Raw genomic sequence first — 23,005 nt, 5'->3', positions numbered from 1 at the left:
TCCATCGTTAGTGACTAGCCTGCCCAGAAATCGCACCTGATTCTTAAAGAGCTCACATTTCTTGGGTGTAAGTTTCACTCCATGAGTCTCATAGCGCTGCAGAACACTCTTCAGATCATTAAGATGATCATTAAACGTTTTGGAGTGGACCAGGTTGTCGTCCAGGTAAGGCAAGCAAATCTCATCTCGTAGCCCCAACAGACACTCCTCCATTGACCTCTGGAACTCAGCTGGGGCAGATGATAAGCCAAAAGGTATTCTCACCCACTCATACAATCCCCATGGAGTGATGAATGCTGTGAACGGACGACTTGATTCCTCTAGAAAGCCCTGGTGATAGGCCTTTCCTTGGTCCAACACCGAAAACCAGGAACTCCCTGTCAACGTATTAAGCATGTCTTGGATCCGCGGAATGGGATGGCGGTCCGGGATAGACTTTCGGTTCAACCCTCTGTAATCACAGCACAGGCGGAGGCTGCCGTCCTTTTTCCTCACGCATACAATTGGACTGGAGTAGGGCGATTTGGACTTGGTGATCCAGCCTCTGTTCAAGAGGTCCTCAAGGTACTCTTTGACTTCTTTATGGAGCGGTTTTGGTACAGAAATATAGGTGTGTCGTACCGGTGTAGGGTCACTGAGGCGGATCTTAAGCTGCAGGGATGGTATGGTTCCCACATCCTTGTCATTCCGAGCAAAGACATTGCTCATTTCTCTCAGCACTTGTCTCACTCTGAGCTGTTGTGCGGGGCCAAGATGATCCAGGGGAACTGGCGGATCCCATAAACTGTTGTCTTGTTCGTTAATCCTACTTGGTTGTTCGACAGTCTGTTCAATAGTTTGCGTCATTACCTCCGGTTGCATCATTTCCGCTGTTTTTGTGTTAGCTGGGTATATTGTCTTCACCGCTCGAGTTTGTCCTAGTGTGGTTCGTGGAGACAGGAAGATGTCATGAGCCGTGCCGTTTGTGATTGGCAGGGTGACACTAGACCACGTCCCTCGTTGTAGTCGCACCACACTCTCTTGAACCCCCAAGCCCTCTTGTAGATGCAAAGGAGAACTTGGCTCAAACAGGACATCTTGTTGTTCTGGAAGGGGACTGGTTCTCACATTACACCGGACAGTCTTTGTTTTGCCTGCAGGAATGGTAATCAGTTCTTTTCCTGTTTTCACCATGCCTTCTCTTAGCCCTTTCTCTTTATTTCTCATCACTTTCAAAAACACTTCAGTTTTCTTGCAGTCAAAGGAGAAAGCTGCACTGACAGCATCTGTCATGGCACGTGGTGGATATATGCCCCTATCCAGCAGGTACTCGATTACATTGAAACCAATGATGGGATCCTCTGCAATTTCCTCTTGACCTGTTACCAGCACTGGCACGAGCAGCTCCATCTGTGTGACCTCAGAAGTAGGAAGCTCAAACTTCACCTCCACCCACCCATGAAAAGGAATTGGAGTTTGGTTCACTGCCCTTCCGTCCAATATGTTATGGCCCAGGATTTCTGACAGACTTCTCACTTTTGTATGCGGGATATTCTGCTGTCTCCATTTCTCATTGATGAGACAGACTTGTGAGCCTGTGTCCCACAATGCCTTTGTTTCAAGTCCATCAAACCTGCAGATGATCATGTGTTTCTTACCAATCAGGTGGAGGATCTGGGCTCTTCGTTCTGGTGAGAGGAGATTAATGCTCACTACTGTTCTTTCTTTTTCTTCAAGGTCAGCTGCTCCTTTTGTTTCAAGATACTGAATACTGTCTGTAATGAGTTTGTGCATATCACTTTGCTCTTTTTGTTTTGACTGTGGAACCAGTGGAAGCGTTTGTACCATGCTAGCTGAGAGATCTATTGGCTCAGTTCGGTCCATGGGCTTTCTTCGGGCCCTACATCCTCTGGAAAGGTGACCACTCTGTCCACATTTAAAGCAATGATCACACTGTTCCTCCTGGTCACGCTCTTGGCACCTCTTACAGCCTCTTTTCTTATTTATGCGTGGTTGGGGGGAATATCTTTTTGATTCGACAATGGCACTTTTTATTTCAGCTATTTCCCCTTTAAGTTTGCTTATAACGTCCAGCAGTTCAGATTCTCTATGAGACACTGTAGGCAGTGTTTTAGTCTTTTGCGGCACAGCAGACGACAGTTCACGGCCTCCAACAGCATTCATCTCTGCTTCTTTCGATGTCTGAGGTTCTGCTTTTATTTCCCTGATTCTTGTTTCCTTGCTGTGTTTTCGAAACTTCTGTTGCCTCTCCCACTCAAGGCTTGCTGCTTCATTAATCTTTGCAATCAGGATATCATCAGTAACCTCAGCATCATCAAGGTAGCTTTTTATTTGGTACTTGATATTATCATTTATGAGTCCTGTACCCACAGCTCGCAGAAACTTTTTTTGTATTAGCTCAGCACTGTACTGTTCTTCTGCCCCTGGCTCTCTTGATGAAGCAAAGAGACGCTCCTTTAACTCTATTGCTCTGAACAAAAAGTTCTGTGGGGACTCATTGTGTTCTTGGGTGATGTTAATCAGTCTGTGGTAGAGATCAGTTGAGCTATCCTCTTTGTTGTGTCCTTTAAGGATAGTTCGGAGTTGAGCTAGTGTCAAGTCTGTTTTGATCTCTAACATATCACGGAGAGTCAGGCCTGGGCTAACAGCTCTGATCACAGCTTCCACTATTTCGGCTTCACTGTGCCCTTTTCTCCGTCCCATCTCGATCTGATGAATGAGATTGGAGTATGATAATTTATCCTTTTGTCCTCTTTCTCCAATTTGACCATTAATTTTGAATTCTCTGCGTATGATAAACTCAGGTAGCTGAGTTGGCGGTGGAGTAGCTGACCTGGGGACAAAAGATGTTTTTTGTTCATGTTTAGTTGCACTAGTTGTGAGTTTTGCCATTTCTTCCTCCAGTTTTTGTGTTGCTGTCTGGAAGTTAACTTGGAGAGCGGCATATTGTTCTTTCAGACCGGCCAACATTGCTGCCTCTGGACTGGGATTTTCTGTACCAGACTTAGTTGTGTCAGTTCTTCCTTTCAGACCATTTGCAAATGTTATCAAGCGGGTTAGAAACTCACGTGCCACTTCCTCTTCCTCATCTTCTGTAGCTTTATCAACTACTTCACTTATGGCTCTGATCAGCGTGTGCTTCTTTTTCAAGTTTTCAGTTGAGATTTTACCGTGCACGCATACCTCCAGGAGTTGCTCACAGTTCAGTTGCACCAAGACTTCACTGAGCTGGTCTTGTAGTTGTTCAAACTCCATCTCTTGCATCTCTGTTTCTTGCTGCACCGCTTATCCCACTCCTGACACCAGATTTTGTTGCACACTTCAAAGATGAGGTTCAAAGTGTATTTTCATTGTTGTTTATTTCTGTAACAAAGACAAACATTTGTCAATGTCCATGTCATGCTCTCTGTTGTTACAGGAAACAGTTCTTCTTTGACAATGTACAATAGCTCAAAATAATCATAAAATAACAAAATATCATATACATAAACAAATTTGTGACAGACATGTGTCTTTGTTCTCTTAGGACGTTTTTAGATTAAGCAAAAGTGTCATTTTTAACTCTCCTGGTGATCCCCTTTGTTTCGATTAGCATATTAGCATACTAATGTTAGCATAGCACAAAGTTACAATAAAACAACAACCAGGCTTCAACTTCATAATCTTACAGACAATTTCGGCCTAAACTGTCTCTCTATTGCCTTATTCATGTTCACAGTTCCCATATAAACATTTGTTTTACCACTTTACCTGTAACAAAGACAAACATTTGTCAATGTCCATGTCATGCTCTCTGTTGTTACAGGAAACAGTTCTTCTTTGAGCAGACGCCCCAGATACGGAGATAATAGAGCTCCCCTTGTGGTGTGGCATAGGAACTACACTAATGCAAATCAAAGCGAATTGAACACAGTCTGTCTTTCTAAAACAAACAAAATGATATTAAATAAATTATAACATGAAATAAAATACATTTCGGGGGGTGCCCTATTTGCTAGTCCCACATATATGAAAAATAATCAAAAATCCGAACAGCGTTTGCGACAGTCGAAGAGAAAGGACCAGAGAACTTTAAAACATTTTCAAAGTAAAGGATTCAAAACCAGTGACATAAAATAAAACCACCACATTCAGAACAGTAAATATAATGTCTGAAATTAAACATCGTCCTGTTTATAATATACGTGATTATTCAGGACAAAAAAAGAGCATAAACCGGACCATTTTAGAGTAAAAAATAAGGCATTTCAGCTCAATATCATCTAAACAGTAACTCTGAAAGTCAAACTCTTTTTACCCGTCACTGGAAACTTACATTCTTAAAAAAGCACAAATCAAGATTAAAAACATAGAATTCAATCACTTTTTGACTTCGAGTATATTTTGCAGACGATTCTCATTTACTCGATAATCATGTCGTCGTCCAGGCCACGGTGGAGAACGCTCAGGTTGAAGATCTGAGGGAGACAAGGGAGAAGAAGATGAGGGAGATGAAGATGAGGGAGATTTAGTGTGAATAGTAGTGGTTTCAGCACCCGATGTGCAGAGGTGGTCCTCCTGCAGCTCGGCCTTCACACATCACGTCTGGACCTTTGCAGGAGCAGACCTGGGCCTTGACCGTGGACAGTTGGTTCTCACCCTCAGCGTCATACACCTGCAGCTGCACGTCGTAGAAGCCCGGGTCCAGGTCTGTGGTCAGGAGCAGGACGATCCCAGAGTCTGAGGAGGAACGGGTTTATCAGACTATTGCAAGTTTATTGCTCTGCTGTCATTCATGCGTGTGTGTGTGTGTGTGTGTTGTGTGTTGTGTGTTGTGTGTTGCGTGTTGCGTGTCACTCACTGCTGTCAGTCATGTGTGCGGTCCAGTTGGCCATGGATGATCCTTGCAGTTCGACTCTGAACGGGGCAGAAAAGCCCGGCCCGTCTTTGTCGGTGACGCTCAGCAGGTGAGGCACTGGTTCTTTGTTACACACCTGAGCAGAGACGACACACAGGAAACACACAGGAGAAACACAGGAAACACAATTGACACACATTTGATTAAACACGCCACAAATGAAGGGAAAGCCATATTTTACGCGTGGATTCAAATCTGCATCACCTGCACGCCAATCAAGGTAACAGATTGTAAAGGAAGTGTCTTTAAATTCACAATTCAACGCCCAAAATCACAGGCTTACTCTCTGGACCGAGGGTTATGAAATAATAATCAGTTTGTGCTGACCTTGATGTCGCGGTCATCGACGGCCGGGGCGTTGTCGCTCACGTCCTCCAGCTTTATCTGCAGAGTTCCTGTTCCTGTGGCTGGAACCTCGTCTGGAGAAAAGAGGAGGAGGGACAACAATTTAAGACTTTATCCAGAAACGCTCCAGTTCACATCAAGGGAAACAGGATTAGAAGATGATCTAATACCGTATTTTCCAGACTATAAGTTGTACCTTTTTTCATAGTGGCCGGGGTGCGACTTATACTCCAGAGCGACTCATTTATGTTATTTTCACACTGACAACCACAAGAGGGCGCTCTAGGCTCTAAGCGACGCAGAAGAAGAATCTGCACTTCCTCTTCCTCTGGAGTTTGTGGAGTTATTTAGAAGTGACACAGAGGAAGAAGAATTCAATGGATTTAGTGATTTGGGGTAAAACTGATGCTTTGCTAAACTTGTTAGCATGTTCTTTATGCTATAGTTATCTGAATAACTGCTAATATGTTACGTTAACATACCAGACACTTACCACAGTTCTGTCTGTGCCTCATGTAGCTGAAGGTGTTAGCGTTAGCATACGTCATGTAGCTGAAGGTGTTAGCATACGTCATGTAGCTGAAGGTGTTAGCGTTAGCATACGTACACCTATTCACCATGTTCTCTAATCTGTTATTATTTTAAACTGGATTTCAAGATCAAATGTCTGTTCTTGGTCTTTGATTTTATCAAATACATTTCCCTCAAAAATGTGACTTATACTCCAGTGCAACTTATATTTTTTCTTCTCTATTCTGCATTTTTTGGCTGGTGCGACTTATAGTCCGGAAAATACGGTAGTTTCAGACTATGATAGTAATATTATCAAAAGTACAAAGATCATGGTCTAGAGAAGCTTGTAATATAAAGCTCACGATATTATTGATGTTGTCATGACGATATTTTGGTTGTTGTTGAAGCTGCCGTGACGATGCTGTAAAAGCTGCAGGAGGAGTGATTATTAGCGTGGTTTGTACCGTTGTCGTAGGCGCCGATCAGAGCTGTATAAATGTCGTTCTTCACAAACACAGACTCTCGGTCCATCGGCGACTTCACTGTGACCAGTCCAGTGTCTTTGGCCACGTTGAGCCAGCCGGCCGGGTCGCTCACGATACGATACCTGAGACACAAACATGAGGGATCACCTGACACGCCTCCCGCAAACCCCTCCCACAAACCCCTCCCACAAACCCCTCCCACAAACCCCTCCCGAGACTGCTTCCCGGGACACTCACATGACTTTCTGGTTGCGGGCCGTGTCGGGGTCGTAGGCCGTGTACTGGACCACCTCAGATTCCAAATCCAGGTCCTCGCGTTTGGAGACTTGCTTTACGGTGGGTTTGAAGATGGGTGCTTCGTTTACATCCGCAACTGTGACAACGACGGTTGCCGTGGCGGTGGGCAGCTTGATGGCGAAGGGCACCTCATTCTCCACGGCGACCAGCAGAGTGTGAGTCTGACTCTCCTCGAAGTCCAGGCCCTGGGACGGAGCGAGGCACAGGTTTATTTAAGTCAGGAAAAGACAAATCTGATGCTTTGTATCGGTCGTCTTTAAAAATACTCCAATGACACTACTTTGGCATCTCATGTTTTAGAACGTAAGAAAAGTGTTAAAAAGCGTTAAATGACTACGGCGTGTTATGGAGGTGCAGCCAGTAGAGGGACAAAAGTCAACTCCTGACAAGGGAGTGTGAATTCTATAGACGAGTAAAAAAGCTAGCTTTCCTCTGACATGCTAATGTGGCCATGTTTGTGGATCAGAGCCACTCAGTAGTGATGAGCCAAACGAGTTGAGCTCTGAAAGTGACGCTTGTGTCGGGCTGTGTCACTCTGTGTGTCACAGTCACGTGACCAACACATCTGTGTCATGTGGTGTCGCTCGTGTCAGAAGCTGAAGCTGCAGCGCGAGACTCAAGTCTGTTTTGTGCTTCACTGGGATAAATATTTGCCAGTTCCTCTTTGAGGGAAAATGGTGATCACGTCATTAAAGGGAACACTTCATGTTAAGCCAATTATTACTCCCTGTGTAAATTATGATAAATCACCACAGGTACTATCCCATCAAAGAGGTTGGATTTTTTTAAAGGGAGTGTCTACAGAGCCGCGGCGCGCGGCAGAAACTGCTAGGCTATTTTGTGCTGCGGCTCCTGAAACTGATGGGCTATTTGACCGCGCCGCAGCTCTGCAGCCACGGCCTTTTTTAAATACAGGAAGTAGTGCTGAGTAAATTGTTAAAGTCTGACATGTTGGTCCAAAACTGCTCAAAGTGAAGAAGCGGCTCCTACAGATTCAAACATTTTCATGTGTCTGTTTTGGTTTTCTTGGGGGATTTTTTACTTTTTTGTTTTTGAAAAATGTAGCACAAAGTAAAATGTTGGCGTCCTGATCAAACGGAGCCAATGAGGCCCTGGCTACACACACCAGATAGGTTTATACAGACCTAACAAATCTCTTCCTTGGGCATTTGTTCCAGCTCAAATTAGGTGAAACTTGTATAAAGAAGAGGGGCAGAACATTTTAACCAAGTATGGGTTGGAATATTGTTCAGTCTGAAGTCTTCTAGAGGGAAATATTGATGAAATACTAAAGTTTATACTTTAATATTTTGGCCTTTTTGTTTGTACAATCCACAGAACGATTACCATCACCACAATATGAGTCTTTTGTACCTTTGCAGTGGAGATGATTCCCTCCTGTTTGTTGGGGCCGGTTTCCACGAAGAACAGTCCATTTACGTCGCCGTCGACGATGGTGAATTTGGCGTTCCAGGCCGGCGTGTGGGCGTCGTCCTTGTCCGTCACCAGCATCTTCACCACCATAGTGTCTTTCTTATTCTCAGCGACTGTGGCCGTGTACTGAAGAAATGGAGAGAATAAGACCAGGACCGAACCAAAAACACAAACCAGGACTGAACCAGGTCTAAACCCCGCCCTCACCTGCGTTTGCTCGTAGGCCGGGGCGTTGTTGTTGCTGTCGGTTACGGTCAGAATGACTTTAGTTTTCCCGGTGAGTCCATTTCCTTCCATGTCGGCCGCCTGGATCTCCAGAGTGTACTTTGTGTTCTTCTGTAACAGACCAGATCCACAGACTTGAGGCCACAGCCACAGGGCAGACGCGGCAGAGTAAAGCAAGTGAGACCTTTAGATTGAAACACACCTCTTTGTCCAGGCCTTGAGCGTTCACTCGGATGAAGCCGTTGACGGGGTTGATGGTGAACATGTCGGGTGAGGGAGTCTTTGGCTCCTGGTCCAGGATCTTGAACTGAATAAGAGCGTTAGTCGTCCCCTCCTCATCTGCGTCGGTCGCTGTCACCTGCAGGATGTTATAATCTAAAGAAGAAAATGCAGAGTAAAATGTATTAATTTATTTTATATTATTTTATTTTTCTTAATATATTTTTATTTATTTATTTAATTCATTAATTTATGGTTAGGCTTTTATACATAAAAAGGTTTACAAGTGAATATGGACCAGTGAATTGGCCCAGACGGATCAGTGTTTGGATGTAAAACCCGCACACAGAAAAAGCCATGGACCGGACAGGCAGCAGATCCCAACAGTCATTATTCTTGTAAAATATGAAAACTGGACACATGTCAATCACACGTCACTCTCAATTTCAGAACTATGCATTTGGAACTCAAAACTCCGATCATGGACACAATCAATGGATACTTTTGGAATATATTGCTGGGAGCAGGGAAAACACAATCACAAACAATAGATGACACAAACTGGACCGACATCACTGGCAAACGGAAAATGGACCAATTTGAGCGACTCTGGAGTAAATGGGAGGATTATTTAGACCTGGTGTGCATTAGTATCATTTGGAAGTGTCTTTTATTTGCCATGTTGTGTGGAGTTGAATGAGCTGCGTGTGCGTTACATAAAGGTGCATAATGAACAGAGGTGATCATTACTGAGAGGTGACGACTCTGCCACTTCGCCAAAGTACGTGTCGTTGGTAAAGACCGGCCGGTTGTCGTTCATGTCGATCACAATTAATTTAATCTCCTCGAGTTCTTCATCCTGACCGGAGCCTTCAGCAACAGCATGAACCATGAGCTGAGAAAAGGACAAAGTGTTAATACTAAACATGAAAGGAAAGTCAACTCTTCCACATGAGCCATTTCCAAAAAGCATTCTAAAGTCTGTACTTCAGGAAAGTTTTGAGTGGAACATAAAGTCATTTCACTGGAGAAACTGGGATTAACCTCAGAATTTCACAAAATATGAAAACCACAGAATGAAGTCAACACTTTGAGTCATTTGACATGTTTTATGTATTTAAATAGAGCTTATGAAAGACATTTTGACTGATTCACAATGATCAGACAGGATTTATTAACAGAATGATATATACACTTAACGAGCCAGATCTAAAAAACAAAACATGGCAGTAATAATAAGTCTGGACGCTGAGAAAGATTTTGACTCCGTTTGTCGGCCTCAATTTAAAGTGTTCCAATCAATGATTTAGAAATATTCGAAATATATTTTAGAATATAGCTCTTTACAACAGTCAAATTTTCATTTTTTTTCACACCAATGATCGGCTCTCCACTACTTGCCTGGATTCGAATATGGCCCTCAGAGGAAAATAATTGCCCACCCCTGCCCTGGACAGTGGCCAACACAGAGACATAGACAGACAAACATTCACCATCACATAGTTCACTAGGGCCAATTTACAGTTGCCAATTTAGCCCAACACATGAATGTCTTTGGACGGTGGGAGGAGCTAGAGAACCCGGAGAGAACCCACGGTAACACGGGGAGAACATGCAGACTGTTCTAGTGACCCCTGTACTAGTGACCCCTGTAGTGACCCCTGTACTAGTGACCCCTGTACTAGTGACCCCTGTAGTGACCCCTGTCCTAGTGACCCCTGTACTAGTGACCCCTGTACTAGTGACCCCTGTAGTGACCCCTGTAGTGACCCCTGTACTAGTGACCCCTGTACTAGTGACCCCTGTAGTGACCCCTGTACTAGTGACCCCTGTACTAGTGACCCCTGTACTAGTGACCTCTGTACTAGTGACCCCTGTAGTGACCCCTGTACTAGTGACCCCTGTACTAGTGACCCCTATAGTGACCCCTGTACTAGTGACCCCTGTAGTGACCCCTGTACTAGTGACCCCTGTAGTGACCCCTGTCCTAGTGACCCCTGTACTAGTGACCCCTGTACTAGTGACCCCTGTAGTGACCCCTGTAGTGACCCCTGTACTAGTGACCCCTGTACTAGTGACCCCTGTACTAGTGACCCCTGTAGTGACCTCTGTACTAGTGACCCCTGTAGTGACCCCTGTACTAGTGACCCCTGTACTAGTGACCCCTGTACTAGTGACCCCTGTACTAGTGACCCCTGTAGTGACCTCTGTACTAGTGACCCCTGTAGTGACCCCTGTACTAGTGACCCCTGTACTAGTGACCCCTGTAGTGACCCCTGTCCTAGTGACCCCTGTACTAGTGACCCCTGTACTAGTGACCCCTGTAGTGACCCCTGTAGTGACCCCTGTACTAGTGACCCCTGTACTAGTGACCCCTGTAGTGACCCCTGTACTAGTGACCCCTGTACTAGTGACCCCTGTACTAGTGACCTCTGTACTAGTGACCCCTGTAGTGACCCCTGTACTAGTGACCCCTGTACTAGTGACCCCTATAGTGACCCCTGTACTAGTGACCCCTGTAGTGACCCCTGTACTAGTGACCCCTGTAGTGACCCCTGTCCTAGTGACCCCTGTACTAGTGACCCCTGTACTAGTGACCCCTGTAGTGACCCCTGTAGTGACCTCTGTACTAGTGACCCCTGTAGTGACCCCTGTACTAGTGACCCCTGTACTAGTGACCCCTGTACTAGTGACCCCTGTAGTGACCTCTGTACTAGTGACCCCTGTACTAGTGACCCCTGTAGTGACCCCTGTAGTGACCCCTGTACTAGTGACCCCTGTACTAGTGACCCCTGTACTAGTGACCCCTGTAGTGACCTCTGTACTAGTGACCTCTGTACTAGTGACCCCTGTACTAGTGACCCCTGTAGTGACCCCTGTACTAGTGACCCCTGTAGTGACCCCTGTCCTAGTGACCCCTGTACTAGTGACCCCTGTACAAGTGACCCCTGTAGTGACCCCTGTAGTAACCCCTGTACTAGTGACCCCTGTACTAGCGACCCCTGTAGTGACCCCTGTACTAGTGACTCCTGTAGTGACCCCTGTACTAATGACCCCTGTACTAGTGACCCCTGTACTAGTGACCCCTGTACTAGTGACCTCTGTACTAGTGACCCCTGTACTAGTGACCTCTGTACTAGTGACCCCTGTACTAGTGACCTCTGTAGTGACCCCTGTAGTGACCCCTGTACTAGTGATCTCTGTACTAGTGACCCCTGTATTAGTTACCCCTGTACTAGTGACCCCTGTAGTGACCCCTGTACTATTGACCCCTGTAGTGACCCGTGTATTAGTGACCCATGTACTAGTGACCTCTGTACTAGTGACCCCGTACTAGTGACCTCTGTACTAGTGATCTCTGTACCAGTGACCTCTTTACTAGTGACCCCGTACTAGTGACCTCTGTACTAGTGACCTCTGTACTAGTGACCTCTGTACTAGTGACCCATGTACTAGTGACCTCTTTACTAGTGACCCCTGTACTAGTGACCTCTGTATTAGTGACCCCTGTACTAGTGACCTCTGTACTATTGACCCCTGTAGTGACCCGTGTATTAGTGACCCCTGTACTAGTGACCCCTGTGCTAGTTACCCCTGTAGTGACCTCTGTACTAGTGACCCCTGTAGTGACCTCTGTACTACTGACCTCTGTACTAGTGACCCCTGTACTAGTGACCCCTGTAGTGACCCCTGTACTAGTGACCTCTGTACTAGTGACCCCTGTACTAGTGACCCCTGTACTAGTGACCCCTGTAGTGACCTCTGTACTACTGACCTCTGTACTAGTGACCCCTGTACTAGTGACCCCTGTAGTGACCCCTGTACTAGTGACCTCTGTACTAGTGACCCCTGTACTAGTGACCCCTGTAGTGACCCCTGTACTTGACTTGGACTCACAGTGTAGTGGTCAGTGGCTTCTCTGTCCAGAGGCTGCATCACATAAAGGATCCCAGAGGTCTTGTCTATAGTGAAGAGTCCCTCAGGAGGCTGATCGGCCCCGGGGCCCGTGATGCTGAAGTGAACCACACCATCTATGCTGGAGCCGACCTAAAAACACATTTACATCCAGTTCAAGTTTCTGCTGCTCTTTCTGCTCAAGAGGACGATTAACACTCCTGCAAACACTCCATAGGTGGCGCTGTTACTGTAAAAGGGTTAAATACTCTCCTACATATTACACATGAGTTATTGTTCTTCTTCAAACATGCTTTTTAGTACTTCTGCTTTTGTTTGAGAACTGAAAATAATGTGTTTAATATTCATTACATTTCACTTTGATTGAGACAGATTTTAGAGCTCTAAACTGAATGTTTATAGAATATTTATGAAGTGTTTTAATTACAATTGACATTTAGATTTAATGATACAACGGTCTTTGTTTGGGCCTTTGTGAAGTTTCTCACCCGAATCCCAACTGTCTTTGGGAAAGGACCTTCTTCGTTTTCAGGGAATTCTATAACAATAGGCCTCTTCCTCTTCAGGTCTTTAGGGAAAGACTCCTCCTGAAACGCACCAACACAACTTTAATGTTTAATACAGGCCCCGGTCCAGAGTCCGGTCTAGTCCCGGTCCAGAGTCCGGTCTAGTCCCGGTCCAGATGTCCTAAAGCCTGATGTGACCTATGATGATCGGTCCAGATGATCCTGGTTTCTTACGTTTCTTGTAGCTTCTCGTTTCTGGCGACTGGAAACGTCTTGAACAAGAACCTGAGCGACGGGCGGAGTCTGAACAGAAAGACAAACATTTGAAGACGTTTGTCAAAAGGAGAAAGAGTAGAAAAGAAATATACACAAACTACTGCATACATGCCAGTAGGGGGCAGCGCTGCACCAAGAGTTGAGGAGAAATCTATTTGACAAAGAAGAAAAGAAACAGATCTACCTCCGTTTGTCCGTGGGTGTGGTGCTTCTCGTGGTTTCCCTGGTGACGCTCCTGGTGCTGGTCTCCGTGGTGACGCTCCTGGTTCTGGTTGCCGTGGTGACGCTCCTGGAGCTGGTCTCCATGGTGACGCTCCTGGAGCTGGTCTCCGTGGTGACGCTCCTGGTTCTGGTCTCCGTGGTGACGCTCCTGGTTCTGGTCTCCGTGGTGACGCTCCTGGTGCTGGTCTCCGTGGTGACGCTCCTGGTTCTGGTTGCCGTGGTGATGCTCCTGGAGCTGGTCTCCATGGTGACGCTCCTGGTGCTGGTCTCCGTGGTGACGCTCCTGGAGCTGGTCTCCATGGTGACGCTCCTGGTGCTGGTCTCCGTGGTGACGCTCCTGGTGCTGGTCTCCGTGGTGACGCTCCTGGTTCTGGTCTCCGTGGTGATGCTCCTGGAGCTGGTCTCCATGGTGACGCTCCTGGTGCTGGTCTCCGTGGTGACGCTCCTGGAGCTGGTCTCCATGGTGACGCTCCTGGTGCTGGTCTCCGTGGTGACGCTCCTGGTGCTGGTCTCCGTGGTGACGCTCCTGGTGCTGGTCTCCGTGGTGACGCTCCTGGTGCTGGTCTCCGTGGTGACGCTCCTGGTGCTGGTCTCCGTGGTGACGCTCCTGGTGCTGGTCTCCGTGGTGATGCTCCTGGTTCTGGTCGCCGTGGTGACGCTCCTGGTGCTGGTCTCCGTGGTGATGCTCCTGGTTCTGGTCGCCGTGGTGACGCTCCTGGTGCTGGTCTCCGTGGTGACGCTCCTGGTGCTGGTCTTCGTGGTGACGCTCCTGGTTCTGGTCGCCGTGGTGACGCTCCTGGTGCTGGTCTCCGTGGTGACGCTCCTGGTGCTGGTCTCCGTGGTGACGCTCCTGGTGCTGGTCTCCGTGGTGACGCTCCTGGTGCTGGTCTCCGTGGTGATGCTCCTGGTTCTGGTCGCCGTGGTGACGCTCCTGGTGCTGGTCTCCGTGGTGACGCTCCTGGTGCTGGTCTTCGTGGTGACGCTCCTGGTTCTGGTCGCCGTGGTGACGCTCCTGGTGCTGGTCTCCGTGGTGACGCTCCTGGTGCTGGTCTCCGTGGTGACGCTCCTGGTGCTGGTCTCCGTGGTGACGCTCCTGGTGCTGGTCTTCGTGGTGACGCTCCTGGTTCTGGTCTTCGTGGTGACGCTCCTGGTTCTGGTCTCCGTGGTGACGCTCCTGGTGCTGATCTCCGTGGTGATGCTCCTGGTTCTGGTCTCCGTGGTGACGCTCCTGGTGCTGGTCTCCGTGGTGACGCTCCTGGTTCTGGTTGCCGTGGTGATGCTCCTGGAGCTGGTCTCCATGGTGACGCTCCTGGTGCTGGTCTCCGTGGTGACGCTCCTGGTTCTGGTTGCCGTGGTGATGCTCCTGGAGCTGGTCTCCATGGTGACGCTCCTGGTGCTGGTCTCCGTGGTGACGCTCCTGGAGCTGGTCTCCATGGTGACGCTCCTGGTGCTGGTCTTCGTGGTGACGCTCCTGGTTCTGGTCGCCGTGGTGACGCTCCTGGTGCTGGTCTCCGTGGTGACGCTCCTGGTGCTGGTCTCCGTGGTGACGCTCCTGGTGCTGGTCGCCGTGGTGACGCTCCTGGTGCTGGTCTCCGTGGTGACGCTCCTGGTGCTGGTCTCCGTGGTGACGCTCCTGGTGCTGGTCTTCGTGGTGACGCTCCTGGTTCTGGTCTTCGTGGTGACGCTCCTGGTTCTGGTCTCCGTGGTGACGCTCCTGGTGCTGATCTCCGTGGTGATGCTCCTGGTTCTGGTTGCCGTGGTGACGCTCCTGGTGCTGCACTCGGACCAGGGCGGTGAACTTGTTCCCGTTGGAGTCCCAGGAGTGGACGGAGAAGTGTCTGTGGCCGTCGTGCAGAGACACGTGTCGCTTCACCTGGACATTCGAGGGCGACGGGAACAAAAGCACCAGATGAAGTTAAAGGTTCATCTGAGTAACCGTGACAACTGAAAACAAGTCTTTCGTAGAGTTTGTCGAGTTGAGTTTTGTTGGATAAATATCACAGTTTTGGACAGTACACGAGACGCTTCTGCCTCTTTTTGAGCTCATGGTTAATGATCAAACCTTCTGATTGATAAATGAATGTCAGCGTTAGATAAACAGATGTCAACACTTTTCTTACTTTTCTAGACAACAGACTAAATGGGAACGACATAACTCAAGGACACGATATAGTCAATGAACAGAATCATCTCGACAGTCACACATTTCTGCATTTTCCTGATTTATTCTACAGACATTTCACATTTGTCCTCAATTATACGGTTTGAACATGTTTTTGCACATTTCTGTTGGATTGACATAAAAGCATCTGACTCTCTTCATGGTGAATGTCCCAAACACTAATGAAAGCTGTAGTTTTAGTCACCGCACACAGGTGTAACGTGTGCGTTTGTCTCACCGTGAGCGCTCCGTCGCTCTGAACGGAAAATCCAGAGTCTTCGCTGTGGAACACGAACCTCCTTCGATCCGAGCAGTCGCTGAACTCCACTGGAACAGAAACAAAACCTTCAGGATCGACACGAGCGATAAAGTGTTTCAATTACTCTTGAGCTATTTCAATTTGGCTTTTGCAAACAAATAATATATTTAAAAAGCTAAGAGTTTATATCTACATTTCTTGGTTTCAAATGTTCGTGACAAAACTGATCTGTGCTTTTCGTCTTTTACCAGATGTTCAAAACTAAATAAAGTGAAATCATGAAAGTAAATATTTGAACATATTCTGACTGTTTCTTTCACATTTATTTATCCACCTTCCACAAAGGAGCTGAACCCTTTGGGAAAAGAGCGGCAGGATAAAGGTGTTGTACCTTTGCCGAGCCTCATGCCGGAGTGGAGCCGCCTTCTGTCGACTCTGAAGAGGAACGAGTCAGAGGAGAAACCAGGAGAACATGATGGAGCGTCTGTGGAGAGCGAGCATGAGGTCTGCAAGAGAACAAAGACTTTAGACCTTTAGTCTGAGATCAATATGGAAATATCACTGCAACTCAGATCATAAAAACATTCATGTGGAATCAGCAAAACTGTGAGGAAGAACTAACACATTTTACAAAACACACTTTAATCACCAGAACCGTGTTTTGCATGAACCAGTTTCCCACGTCTAAATGTGAAGATGTCACAATTACAAAATACACAAATATTCACTGTGATGGCAAAATACACAATGAGATAATGTCATGAACATTAGAGGTCAGAGGTCAGAATATGGGAAACTTCACATTTCAAATATAACAATATTTTACTGTTTGAATGCTGCAAAAGAACTGCAATTTACCATTATTTTACTATTATTTCAATTGTACTTTGTGGACTTTTTAAATACATTATTAATCTAATGAATGTAAAACATTCCAGAGCGTTTGTAGTTTAGTTTTAGAGTGCAGTTTGGGGCAGATTCACCTGAAGTGAAAATAATAAAAAGGACATTTGTGTCATTTTATTGATTCCTTATGATCCTAATTAAAATAATAATTGGACTGATAAAGGTTTGAAGACTCCATCGACTGATTAATCCTTATTTATCCTTTTGTCTCAGGAGCTTTGATTCAAACAAACCTGATGTGACTCGACATTCAGTCGATTTTAATCATCATTTTAGCTCTTTTTAATCTTCTGTCAGTGTTTTTATATTTTTGTTAAGTGTGTCTTTTCAGAAAATGCATCTGTTTAGAATAATCGGTGAATAAAGTGGAAAATTGTGCTGAATTGCAGTGAAAACAGCTCGTCCTTTGTTCACTCTGCTGCAATAACCCAGTCAATCATTCCATACATGACACTTAAATACTGTTAAGAACGTTCACTTTCAGTCCATAATTGTGTGTTTTTAAATGATGCTCAGTTAAAAGTCTTAAAGTTGATGTTTTTCACATTTCAAACATTACATTTAACAATATTTTACAGTTTAAATTCCACAAAGGACAAAACTAGAGCCACAATTTAACATTTATTATTTTAGTTTTGTGAAACACAGAGTGAGATACAGAGTTTTGCCTTTTGGAGACAACAAACACATTTTGAAACAATAAGAGAGACTTCGTGTTCAGTTTTATCTGATCAAAATGATGCAAAGAATAAAACTGAACATGTTCCTACCGAGTTTGGCCTGAATAAGTTTGTGATATCTGAAATATGTGACAGAGTCGTTACAATTATCAGGACCGCTCTAAAAAGGGAGTTTGTTCCTGGATCAGGGACGAAATCAGTTTATTCTCTGTGGCTGAAATACTGGCAGTGACGACAACGTGACAAACACTGCAAAGGTCTCAGAGAAAGTATCACTCTTAAAGTATTAAAGTATCACTCTTAAAGTATTAAAGTATCACTCTTAAAGTATTAAAGTATCACTCTTAAAGTATTAAAGTATCACTCTTAAAGTATTAAAGTATCACTCTTAAAGTATTAAAGTATCACTCTTAAAGTATTAAAGTACTACTCTTAAAGTATTAAAGTATCACTCTTAAAGTATTAAAGTATCACTCTTAAAGTATTAAAGTATCACTCTTAAAGTATTAAAGTATCACTCTTAAAGTATTAAAGTATCACTCTTAAAGTATTAAAGTATCACTCTTAAAGTATTAAAGTACTACTCTTAAAGTATTAAAGTATCACTCTTAAAGTATTAAAGTACTACTCTTAAAGTATTAAAGTATCACTCTTAAAGTATTAAAGTACTACTCTTAAAGTATTTAAGTATCACTCTTAAAGTATTAAAGTATCACTCTTAAAGTATTAAAGTACTACTCTTAAAGTATTAAAGTATCACTCTTAAAGTATTAAAGTACTACTCTTAAAGTATTAAAGTATCACTCTTAAAGTATTAAAGTATTACTCTTAAAGTATTAAAGTATAACTCTTAAAATATTAAAGTATCACTCTTAAAGTATTAAAGTATTACTCTTAAAGTATTAAAGTATCACTCTTAAAGTATTAAAGTACTACTCTTACAGTATTAAAGTATTACTCTTAAAGTATTAAAGTATCACTCTTAAAGTATTAAAGTACTACTCTTAAAGTATTAAAGTACTACTCTTAAAGTATTAAAGTATTACTCTTAAAGTATTAAAGTATCACTCTTAAAGTATTAAAGTACTACTCTTAAAGTATTAAAGTATCACTCTTAAAGTATTAAAGTACTACTCTTAAAGTATTAAAGTACTACTCTTAAAGTATTAAAGTACTACTCTTAATGTATTAAAGTATCACTCTTAAAGTATTAAAGTATTACTCGTAAAGTATTAAAGTATTACTCGTAAAGTATTAAAGTATTACTCTTAAAGTATTAAAGTACTACTCTTAAAGTATTAAAGTATCACTCTTAAAGTATTAAAGTACTACTCTTAAAGTATTAAATTATCACTCTTAAAGTATTAAAGTATCACTCTTAAAGTATTAAAGTATCACTCTTAAAGTATTAAAGTATTACTCTTAAAGTATTACTCTTAAAGTATTAAAGTACTACTCTTAAAGTATTAAAGTATCCCTCTTCTTAAAGTATTAAAGTACTACTCTTAAAGTATTAAAGTATTACTCTTAAAGTATTAAAGTATCCCTCTTAAAGTATTAAAGTATCCCTCTTAAAGTATTAAAGTACTACTCTTAAAGTATTAAAGTATTACTCTTAAAGTATCAAAGTATCCCTCTTAAAGTATTAAAGTATCACTCTTAAAGTATTAAAGTACTACTCTTAAAGTATTAAAGTATTACTCTTAAAGTACTAAAGTATCCCTCTTAAAGTATGAAAGTACTACTCTTAAAGAAAGTATTAAAGTATCCCTCTTCTTAAAGTATTAAAGTATTACTCTTAAAGTACTAAAGTATCCCTCTTAAAGTATGAAAGTACTACTCTTAAAGTATTAAAGTATCCCTCTTAAAGTATGAAAGTACTACTCTTAAAGTATTAAAGTATCACTCTTCTTAAAGTATTAAAGTACTACTCTTAAAGTATTAAAGTATTACTCTTAAAGTATCAAAGTATCCCTCTTAAAGTATTAAAGTATCACTCTTAAAGTATTAAAGTACTACTCTTAAAGTATTAAAGTATTACTCTTAAAGTACTAAAGTATCCCTCTTAAAGTATGAAAGTACTACTCTTAAAGAAAGTATTAAAGTATCCCTCTTCTTAAAGTATTAAAGTATTACTCTTAAAGTATTAAAGTATTACTCTTAAAGTATCAAAGTATCCCTCTTAAAGTATTAAAGTACTACTCTTAAAGTATTAAAGTATTACTCTTAAAGTACTAAAGTATCCCTCTTAAAGTATGAAAGTACTACTCTTAAAGAAAGTATTAAAGTATCCCTCTTCTTAAAGTATTAAAGTATTACTCTTAAAGTACTAAAGTATCCCTCTTAAAGTATGAAAGTACTACTCTTAAAGTATTAAAGTATCCCTCTTAAAGTATGAAAGTACTACTCTTAAAGTATTAAAGTATCCCTCTTAAAGTATTAAAGTATCACTCTTCTTAAAGTATTAAAGTACTACTCTTAAAGTATTAAAGTATTACTCTTAAAGTATTAAAGTATCCCTCTTAAAGTATGAAAGTACTACTCTTAAAGTATTAAAGTATCACTCTTCTTAAAGTATTAAAGTATTACTGAAAACACATTTTCAAACGTCATATTTCATTTGTGATGCATTTGATTGCCGAATGTTCACGTGTTGAAGCAAAAGGAGAAACTGGGTCAAACTAAGGACCAAAGTACGACTAAAGGTCATCTGAGGTCTAGACCAGGTCTCAACACAGGCCGGGATCTTTTCACCACATGATTTTATGTTGTGTGTTTTCACAAAACACCATCATAAAAACATAATGAAACATTAAAAACACTTTTCTTCTATAGCCTTTAAGACCATTCACATATAGAGACTTTTGTACAGTTTTTATGACAAAACGAGACACATCTTTACAATATAGACTAATAATAGTTAGTTTTAGTTTACTATAATAGGCCAAAATGAAATATTAATGTGTTTTGATGTTTAAAAATTCTGCACTACATAATTTAAGTTTTAATATCACAACAAACTAAATCTTTTGAATATAGCTGAAATCATTGTGTTAAAGTGTCAAAAGGGTCATTTTGTGATGTTAATTCATCACACTGACATTTGATATTGTGACATTCATACAAAAGAGTTAGTGTTGTTAAATGTAAAAGAATCCAGGTAAAATCCCCGTTTAAACGTCGCATTATTTCACTTAAACGTGTGAAAAGTGAACCCGTGGCGCCGGTGGCAGAAGTCTGACCTTTGACCCCGTGAAAGAAACTCAAACCGCACAGAAACCATGTTCAATCGCCGCCATTTCGGGGTCAGCGGCGCCGAAACCCACCGGTGCGTCACTGCACACGCAACACCTGCCGCCGCTGCGTCATGACGTCATCAGCGGCACGACGCCCCAGTTCAACCCAAAAGTGATTTCACGAGCATTTTTAGCTCAAACTGAGCATTGTATTGACTTTTAACTCGATTTACCAACACGTTTATAAGTCGAGCCCCAAAACGTCGCCTTGAGTCGTTCTAAACACGTGAAAACACCAACAAAAGCTGTACACACACAAGGGCCAAAAATGGCGCTATCAAAGTGCATTTAGCTCAAACTATTCACTTTAAAGACTAAAGTTATACATATTTTATCAAGTGGACGACAAGTAAAAGCTCCTTGGTGTCACTTTAAATCGTTCTAAACACGTGAAATACAAACAAAACACTCAAACCATAATCGATATTAACTTAGATTAACTTAAAGGATGTGGGGGTGGGCGTGGCTTTGGCTCGGGCTCCCATGCACTGGACATTATAAGATATGGCAAAGTACGACACAGTAGCACCCTGTATCATACAGCACCCCTGTATGATACAGCACCCCTGTATGATACAGCACCCCTGTATGATACAGCAACCTGTATGATACAGCACCCTGTATGATACAGCACCACCCCTGTATGATACAGCACCCCTGTATGATACAGCACCCTGTATGATACAGCAACCTGTATCATACAGCACCCTGTATGATACAGCACCCCTGTATGATCCAGCACCCTGTATGATCCAGCACCCTGTATCATACAGCACCCCTGTATGATACAGCACCCCTGTATGATCCAGCACCCTGTATGATCCAGCACCCTGTATCATACAGCACCCCTGTATCATACAGCACCCCTGTATCATACAGCACCCCTGTATGATCCAGCACCCTGTATCATACAGCACCCTGTATGATCCAGCAGCACCCTGTATGATACAGCACCCTGTATGATCCAGCACCCTGTATGATCCAGCACCCTGTATGATACAGCACCCTGTATGATCCAGCACCCTGTATGATCCAGCACCCTGTATGATCCAGCACCCTGTATGATACAGCACCCCTGTATGATCCAGCACCCTGTATGATACAGCACCCTGTATGATACAGCACCACCCCTGTATGATACAGCACCACCCCTGTATGATACAGCAGCACCCCTGTATGATCCAGCACCCCTGTATCATACTGTGTCGTGACCTTTGACCTTTGATTCCAGATTGTGTGCAGCGTCTGTGACAGATATGGAACCAGACGAAGTGTGTCGGGATCCAAACAACAACATCAGAAATCAACATAGGACTAACCAGGTCCAAACCAGATCTAAACCAGGTCTAAACCAGGTCTAAACCAGGACTAAACCAGGTCTAAACCAGGTCTAAACCAGGTCTAAACCAGGACTGAACCAGGTCTAAACCGAGTCTAAACCAGGTCTAAACCAGGTCTAAACCAGGTCTAAACCAGGACTGAACCAGGTCTAAACCAGGTCTAAACCAGGACTGAACCAGGTCTAAACCAGGTCTAAACCAGGACTGAACCTAGTCTAAACCAGGACTAAACCAGGACTGAACCAGGTCTAAACCAGGTCTAAACCAGGACTAAACCAGGACAAATCATATACATTCTGACAGATAATGCGGGACTTTTAGACATCAAAAACAATCATTCCCCGGTGCAGTGTCCCATGTCACGTGCTGGACCTGTAAAATGACGTACTCCGGTGGGATTACAGCAGTATACAAGGACACAGGTTTGTATATCGATCAGAGGACAAGTTGTTCAATTTGAGGCATCATTTATTTATACATTTAGCTAGTGTTGTAGATTGGATGGTTTAAAGTGTTCTTGGTTCCTTTACAGAGTTCATATCCGGTAGCAGGGAGCAGCACTTTACAAGATAAAACAGGGTAAAGTAAAAAGGCAGCGGTGGTTGAGCTGGACGCCCTCTGACACCTTCACCTCTGAGGGCCGTACAGGGGCTTTAAACGAGGCTCTGAATGAGCCATAGCTTGACAGGACCACCGGACACACACACACCCGCTCCACAGTGAAGACGCACCCAGCTGCGCCATGAAGCGGACAGCGGCCCTGCCCCACGGAGGAGATGCACGAGCCCCTGAAGCAGACCCGCTGGCTGCCATGGCGACAGGCGCGCCCGGGACAGCAGCGGTGAAGATATTTTGCGTGATGGTGCAAAAGTGCTCACATCACGCAGTGACGTCGACACTGGCGCCCTTCACGGGCTCAATCGCCACTTTCAAAGTTCCAACTTTGCTATAATTATGCCATTATCTAAAGACGTGAAAACACCAACAAAAGCCGTTTGAACACACGACAAGGGCCAAAAATGGCGCAAT

The 23,005-nt window shown here is 43.8% G+C and overlaps 1 protein-coding gene across 1 annotated transcript; it reads right to left on the bottom strand.

The window, feature by feature from the left end:
• Positions 1-4,528: 4,528 nt before the first annotated feature.
• Positions 4,529-22,789, bottom strand: LOC140350812 (B-cadherin-like). Its single transcript, XM_072436328.1, has 18 exons — positions 22,708-22,789; positions 16,386-16,438; positions 16,146-16,260; positions 15,734-15,822; positions 15,018-15,207; positions 13,297-13,358; positions 13,071-13,139; positions 12,819-12,917; positions 12,313-12,462; positions 9,166-9,310; positions 8,399-8,571; positions 8,179-8,307; positions 7,912-8,097; positions 6,478-6,722; positions 6,220-6,362; positions 5,225-5,316; positions 4,841-4,973; positions 4,529-4,719 (listed from the first exon to the last, which is right to left on the bottom strand). Exons 1-18 carry the CDS (start codon positions 22,787-22,789, stop codon positions 4,529-4,531), a joined length of 2,346 nt encoding a protein of 781 aa, XP_072292429.1.
• Positions 22,790-23,005: the final 216 nt, after the last annotated feature.

This window comes from Eucyclogobius newberryi, unplaced genomic scaffold, assembly GCF_026437365.1.
Source record: "Eucyclogobius newberryi isolate DKJ021-1_F unplaced genomic scaffold, fEucNew1.0.hap1 SCAF_8, whole genome shotgun sequence".
In the NCBI taxonomy this organism is placed as follows: domain Eukaryota; kingdom Metazoa; phylum Chordata; class Actinopteri; order Gobiiformes; family Gobiidae; genus Eucyclogobius; species Eucyclogobius newberryi.
This window is presented reverse-complemented; position numbering and strand designations above follow the sequence as displayed.